This window comes from Terrapene carolina, unplaced genomic scaffold (assembly GCF_002925995.2).
Source record: "Terrapene carolina triunguis isolate 2854851 unplaced genomic scaffold, T_m_triunguis-2.0 Scaffold249, whole genome shotgun sequence".
In the NCBI taxonomy this organism is placed as follows: Eukaryota; Metazoa; Chordata; order Testudines; family Emydidae; genus Terrapene; species Terrapene triunguis.
Window position 1 is genome coordinate 1,051,322 of NW_020664600.1, and position 7,442 is coordinate 1,058,763.

Consider the following 7,442-nt stretch of genomic DNA (forward strand, 5'->3'; position numbering starts at 1 on the left):
GCGGGAGGTCAGACTAGATGACCATATTGGTCCCTTCTGACCTTAAAATCTATGAGTCTATGAGACACCTGTCAGAATTATATGTTGAAGAACACTATAGAGCCTTTCCTACTTGCCCCCCAATCCATGAGCAGTGCAGAGCAGCTCTTGCCAGCAAATGACATTGTTCGTTTCCCAAACCATTTTTATTTACTTCATGTCATGTGGGTAATCTGGGGTTACATGCTGGGGTCAAGTAAAACAGGCCAAGACATAATATAACAGTGTTATATGCTGCAATAGGATGGAGAGTACTCATATCAAAACATACATAAGTGTGTTTATACCATGGAGCGGTATATGCTGCATATCATAGAATAATAGAAGATTAGGGTTGGAAGAGACCTCAGGAGGTCATCTAACCTCAAAGCAGGACCAATCCCAACTAAATCATCCCAGCCAGGACTTTGTCAATCTGGGCCTTAAAAACCTCTAAGGATGGAGATCCCACCACCTCCCTAGGTAACCCATTCCAGTGCTTCACCACCCTCCTAGTGAAATAGTGTTTCCTAATATCCAACCTAGACCTCCCCCACCACAACTTGAGACCATTGCTCCTTGTTCTGTTATCTGCCATCACTGAGAACAGCCGAGCTCCATCCTCTTTGGAACCCCCCTTCAGGTAGTTGAAGGCTGCTAACAAATCCCACCTCACTCTTCTCTTCTGCAGACTAAATAAGCCCAGTTCCCTCAGCCTCTCCTCTATCTCACATTCAGCGTGCAAAAACAGGAGACCGAGAAACCAGGACTCAACTCCTGATGACCAGGGAGCCTAGAAATCCGTTTGCCATGGAAAAATGTGGAATTTGCATTCTTACAGAGAATCTTTAGTTTTTACATTCTGTGAAAAAATAAAAACCTATATTAACAATTAATTAAATTTTACTGAAAGTGCCAGTGCCACTTATTCAATGAGCACAACCACCCCCTCTTGTGGTTGATTTTTAAATTCGTTTTAAATTAACAGCTGAAACCTATTTATCTGATCTAATTGGGACCGGGGCCAGATCGGATAATCAAAAATTGGGATAATCAGGAGAACTGGCAAAGAGCTTTCAATCCCTTATTTTAAGATGGGGGGCTCAGGCTGTCGGCCCCGCGCAGCTGGCACTTGGGCTGTCAGCCCTAGGAGGCTGGTGGGTCAGTTAGTATGGAGAGCTGGATAATGGAGGCTTGGATAAACGGGCTTCTACTGTATGTCAATACACCATTGTGTTCAACTGATACCTGTAGGTATGGTGCCTATGGAAACTAAAGTTCAGCCTTTCATTTTAACTGAGGAAAAATGCAAATTTTTATAGTTTTTAATCAGAGAAGTTTGGTTTTTTATCACGGAAAACTAGGATCTCTGCTGCTGACAGCCTTGAGCTCCACCCATGGCCTGGACCCAAGCTGAGCACAGAGCTAAGAATCATGGGTGGGCCCAGGCTGGGATCAGCTTGGAGACCTTAACCATGAAAATATTATAATGATTTGGTGGTTTAGGGTGTAGATGTGTCACCCCCGCCAGCCCCATCATGGAATGGGGGCAGGGTCATTGGGCATCCAGCGGAGCTACCAGCCCCATGTGCAAATGGTTCCCCAGCCGCCCTGCTCTGCTGCACCAGCATGGGCTGGCTGAATGGGAATGGCTGTGACCTGTTGGTGGGTTCTGTGTTGCTCTCACTCGGGGTCGGTCTACACTGCAATTAGACAGCCTGGCTGGCCCATGTCAGCTGACTCTGGCTGGTGGGACTCAAGCAAAGGGGCTGTTTAATTGGGGTGTAGGAAGGTCCTGGGAGGTGGGAGGGTCCCAGCGCTTGGGCTGCAGCCAAAGCTGGAACGTCTACACTGCAATTAAACAGCCCCTTAGCCGATATGAATCAGGACCATAAACAGTGGGAAACGCTAGAGGGTAACGGAAAGAGAGCGGGAGAGGACGGCACCTTCTGGTCTCATTTCAGAGACTCTTAAGACCTAAGTGACCTGGAAGAGAGTGAGGAGAATGCCTGTGTGAGAAAATCACAGACAAAAAGAGGTGAGTGGAAGGGTGGGAGCCTAGAGAAACAATGCAACAGGTAGGGTTATAGCTAAGCAGACAGTAGGAAAATGGAAATGTACAGCCAGCCATGGAGGGGGGCGAGCTAATCAGGAGCCAAGCTTTCCAAGGGGGCGGCGCTGTCTGGCAAGGGGCAATGCTGATACACTGAGGGAATGGGCAGGAGTTTGCAATACAGTGTGGCTGCATGAAAAGCCAATGGGATTTGGGTCTGCCTGTGCCAAGGGCTTATCCCAGCAGTGAAAGGCAGGGCCCGGCGCAGCTCTGCAAGCCAGAATTCACCAGATTAGTGGGAGGAACCCAGGCAAATGGTACTGAATGCACGTCAGGATCCCATCCTGCCCCTGAGATCTGCGGTGAGCAGGGAAGCTCACGGAGAGCCGCACCAGCCCTGATGCCAGGCACATTTATGAGCAGACTTGACCAAGCACTGGAAAGCTGACTGAGGAGCATCCAGTGCTGGGGCCCAGGGTGGGAGGCCTAGACAGCACCTCCCAGCCTCTCTCAGCTCTGTGCTTAGGCCCAGTGTGTGCGACAGGGAACGGCACAAACCCCAGGGGCTGGAGATCACATTCTTCTTTGTGCTAGACTTGCCAGGGTTTATGGCACAGTTGCCAACTTTCACGTGGTAAATAAGAACCCCGACTTTCACAATAAACCAAAAATCAAGCTAATCCCATTTCAAAACAAGGCCAAAACAAGCCAGTCCCTAAGAACCCCAACACTCTATGTGACCAGATCCCCTGGCGTGCAGTCTGGGACTGTGGTGGGCCCGCTGAGCACCCCTGATTCTCTCCCTCTCTTGCCCCTGCTTGCCCCTTGCCCCAGCTTGCCCCCGCCTTGCCCCTGCTTGCCGGGAGCCAATAAAAAAAAAAGAAGCCACAAGCTACAAGCCAAAACTAGCCAACAAGCAACTCACAAGCCAATTAAGCCAAAAACAAGCCCAATTTCTGCGTTTTTGCTGCGGGTTTGGCATGTCTGGTTTATGGCTGCAGACAGCACGCCCCGGGGGCAGGTCACTCTCTGAAAGCAGACAGCAGGAGTTGGAGCTTTGGGCTGGGGCTGCACCACTACTGAATGCGGCCTGTGCTCACAGGATCAGAATAACAGCCTGCGTTTCAGGAACACATCACCTACTAATTCATAGTGCAAATTATTCCAGCCAAAGATGTAGCGGGAAAAGGACCCACCCCACATTATAGACTTCATGTTATAGAGGACATGGTCCCACATGTACACGTCAGTCATTTCACCTGTAAAAGAATTATATAAATCAAACCCGCTCCCGGAGGAGTCCTGCTCCTGCCCCAGGATGATCACAGCCTCAGCACTGACGGAGTAGCCTCTCCGCAGCCCCTTCCTGGGTAAGGGTTTCCCGTTCACCCAGAGCTCGGCTATGCCCGTGGCGGATTCCCAGCCGGCACAGACGTGCTCCCAGTCCATACGGGTCTCTGGGACTCTGAAGGTCACAAATTCCCCCCCCACGTATAGTCTGTACTCCCCGGAGCTGGATTTGAAGAGCAGGATCTCGTTGTCATAGGCCTTGGTGGCGTAGGAGAAGAGGGCGTATGGCCGGGGCAGGTCAGTGTAGGATCTCAGACACACGGTAAAACTCTGCAGTGGCTGCTCTGGCTTCGGCTTCAGGATAACATAGGAGTCGTTGGATGCTCTTGGGAAAACAAACACCTTACGGAGGAGGTCTGGGAGGAGAAGGGAGATGGGTGGGGGGTGTTTCTTTGTCAGGGTAAGAGACCCGATTGGTACCACTCTTCCTAGTTAACCCCTGAGGCCCCTAAATCTCCCCCCCACCTCGCTATCCCAGCCCTGAGGCCAACCCAGCTCTACCAATGCCCCTCAATCACCCCCACCTCGCTACCCTGGCCCTGGGGCCGACCCATCTCTGCCAATGCCCCCAATTCCCCCCACCCTGCTATCCCAGCCCTGGGCCGTACGCAGCTCTGCCAAAGCCCCCGATTCCCCGCGCCCTGCTATCCCAGCTCTGGGGCCTACCCAGCTCTGCCAATGCCCCCCAATTCCCCAGCCCTGCTATCCCAGCCCTGGGGCCAACCCAGCTCTACCAATGCCCCTCAATCACCCTCACCTCAATACCCTGGCCCTGGATCCGACCCAGCTCTGCCAATGCCCCCGATTCCCCCTGCCCTGCTATCCCAGCTCTGAGGCTAACCAAACTCTGTCAGTGCCCCTCACTCCCCCGCCCCATGCTATCCCAGCCCTGGGCCGTACCCAGCTCTGCTAATGCCCTCAACCCCTCCCACACCCTGCTATCCCAGCTGTGGCAGGGTGCTGCTGCAAACACACCTCATCAGCCCCTGCCACGCCAGCCCCAATTAAGAGGGATAGATTGGGGCTGGTTGAAAAGCCTTATGTCTGCCTGGCGATTGGCAACACCTGCCAGCCTGATAGACAGGAGCTACAAAGGCTGGGAAGGCGCCAGAAGGAGGAGGTCAGTCAGGGAGGGAGGTGGACGCCCTCTAGCTGGTTACTGACCCAGCCTGCGGTGGGCGAGACACCTATACGGCTTGTATATAGTTGGACACTGGTGGTGGGAAAATGCTTAAAGAATAAAGGATACGGGTGTTGCACAGAGTTGAAATCCCCTATTTGGGAGGGCAACCAGCCCCAGAAGAAGAGGGGCCGGCAGTGCACCCGGTGACATGTGGGAGCTTGTCCGAGATCCTTTTGTGCCAGAGTTACAGTTTGGCAACCTGGAGATGGAGGGAACCCTGCAGTGGCTGGCTCAGCAGCAGGAGGAGATGCAGAAGGTGCTGCAGGCCTTCCAGAAATCCCCCCAGATGGAGAGATGGGCTCTACTCGCCTGGCAGGCCACGCAGCGGAGGACTTTACAGGACTTTATTAAGGAGCAGGTGGGGTTGCAGCAACAACTCCTGCAGAAACTAGTGAATTCCTTGAGGGGAGATGGCACCCACACTACGGGGTTGGGCCTTTGTAAAATGGGCCCCGATGATGACCCCGACACTTTCCTCTGCACCTTTGAGCGAATGGCCATGGGCACCGGATGGGACGGGGAAACCTGGGCCCTACAGCTAGCCCCATATCTCACCCCCAGGCAGCGTGCGGACACTCCGGAGGTGGACAGGGCGAGGGCTGGGGCCGCGTGTGACCCCCAGGCAGCGTGCGGACACTCCGGCGGTGGGCAGGGCGAGCGCTGGGGCCATGTGTGATCCCAGCCAGCGTGCAGACACTCCGGAGGTGGGCAGGGCGAGCGCTGGGGCTGTGTGTGGCCCCCAGCCAGCGTGCGGACACTCTGGAGGTGGGCACGGCGAGCGCTGGCTGCGGGGAGGTAACAGCTGCAGGGCTGCCTGGCCGCAGGGACATTCAGAACGTGAATCCGGATGGGGCACTTTGAGTCAGGGGCTGTTGCCTTCACTGAGACCGTCCCCTATTCCCTGCCCAGCCACTGTGCCTGAGCAAGGAGAGCGGGAGTGGGCTGGGGGCCTTTCCCATCCTGGGTGCTTTGCATTGGCCCTGGCACCTACCTCCTCCCCAGGCATCATTGGATCTGCTCCCTGGAGGAGAGGGGAGTGGTGGGTACACACTGCGCCCCCTGCTGGTCACGGGGAAGTGGAGAAGTGAACAGCTCCCTGCTGTCTCTGGGGTCGGGGACAGATGGACCCCACGGCCACCTTCCCCAAGTCCCAGACAGCACGCTCCTGGGGAAGTAGCATTCGAATGAGGCTCTTTTAATTGAAAGGGCCCGTCAGCCCATGGCCACATTGGCACTTTGCTCACCAGGAGACAGGGCACAAAAGTGGATGCTGGTGCTGACGAAAGCCCCCTCTGGTGGGGGCAGGAGGGAGCTCAATGCCCTGGCTGCTGCCATGTGCCCTTACTGGGGCCGAGGGCTGCAGGGACGTACCGATCATCTCCAGGCTGTACTTGGCCACGGACCTGCCCCAGGCACTGGTGGCCGTGCAGATGTAGGTGCCGGTTTCATTCTTGCCGACGGGAGGGAGGGTGAGGATGCGGTCAGGGTTTATCTGCAGGGGGACATCGCTGCCTTCCCTTGTCCACAGGAACTCCAGGGGGCTAAGAGGAGGGGGGTTAGTGAGAGAGAAGAAGTGCTTTCCCGAGGGGCACACACTGGGACAGGTCTGACTGCACCCCCACGGCAGCACCTCTGGGGCAGGCCCCGGCAGGTGATATCAGCACACAGCAATGCTGCAGCCATTCCCCGACAGCCGGTGAAGGACACCAGGGCCAAGAGGCCTGGTCCTCTGTCGCCAGGCACTTTCTCTCGTCGGTCACACCAGGACGGGGCGAGTGCAGAGGCTGCGTATAACGCTACCAGTGAGATCTGGCAGCGTGTGCCACCCCCTCTGCAATGAGGTGGGCTCGAGGCAGGGCAGGGCAGAGCCAGGCCTGGATCTCCTAGGGAGTGGGGTATGTGGGACTTGTCCTGAAAGGCAGCACGGATTCCCAATGTGGCAATCATGCTCAGGACAAGAACTCAGAGAGCAGGCAAGTGGCCACAGGGAGGCGCCTGGCTAGTCCCGCACTGGCTGGTCTATGCTCTGGACCCAGCGTCCCACTCTCTGCAGGTGTGGGGTGGAAAGTTTGTGCTCCGGCAGGTCTGATCCCACTGCTCCATGCACAGCGCAGGGCTCAGCAAAAGCTGCAGAGGGGGTGTTCGGCATTTCCTGCCCTGTGGGGATGATCCTGGTGTGATCCATGTTGTGTCCTGGGCCCTACCAATGGGTGCAGGGTGGACGTGATGGAAGGGGGAGGGGCGAACACTACAGGCCCAGGGTCTGGGTGAGTGCAGTGGGAGGGGGAAGGGTGAGTGCTACAGGTGCAGGATGGGTGTGATGGGAAGGAGAGGGGCGAGCGCTATGGGTGCAGGGTGGGGGTGATGGGAGGCGGAGGGGTGTGCGCTATGGGCCCAGGGTGGCGGTGGGTGTGATGGGAGGCAGAGGGGCGAGCGGTATGGGCACAGGGTGGGTGTGGGTGTGATGGGAGGGGTGAGTGCTATGGGCGCAGGGTGGGGATAAGTGTGATGGGAGGGGGAGGGGCGAGCGCCATGGGTGCAGGGTGGGTGTGGGCACAATAGGAGGGACAGGGGCAAGCGCTATGGGTCCAAGCTGGAGCAGGCATGATGGGAGGGGGAAAATTGGGCACTAAGAGCACAGAGTGGGGGTGGTCGTGATGGGAGGGGTGAGCGCTATGGGCACAGGGTGGGGGTGGGTGTGATGAGAAGGGGAGGGGCGAGCGCCATGGGTGCAGGGTGGATGTGGGTATGAGGGGAGGGGGAAGGGTGAGCGCTATGGGCGCAGGGTGGGGCGGGCATGATGGGAGGGGGAAGATTGGGCACTAGGGGTCAGGGTGG

At 56.3% G+C, this 7,442-nt stretch overlaps 1 protein-coding gene across 1 annotated transcript in view; it reads right to left on the reverse strand.

Annotated features, from left to right (window-relative positions):
- Nucleotides 1-2,988: 2,988 nt before the first annotated feature.
- Nucleotides 2,989-7,442, reverse strand: part of LOC112122135 (serum amyloid P-component-like) — an 11,774-nt gene continuing 7,320 nt past the window's right edge. The window contains exons 4-5 of the mRNA XM_026657607.1: nt 5,976-6,145; nt 2,989-3,777 (exon numbers count right to left, since the gene is read on the reverse strand). Of these exons, the coding sequence (XP_026513392.1) occupies nt 3,176-3,777; nt 5,976-6,145 (772 nt within the window). The 3' untranslated portion in view covers nt 2,989-3,175. The remainder of the gene's footprint in view (nt 3,778-5,975; nt 6,146-7,442) is intronic.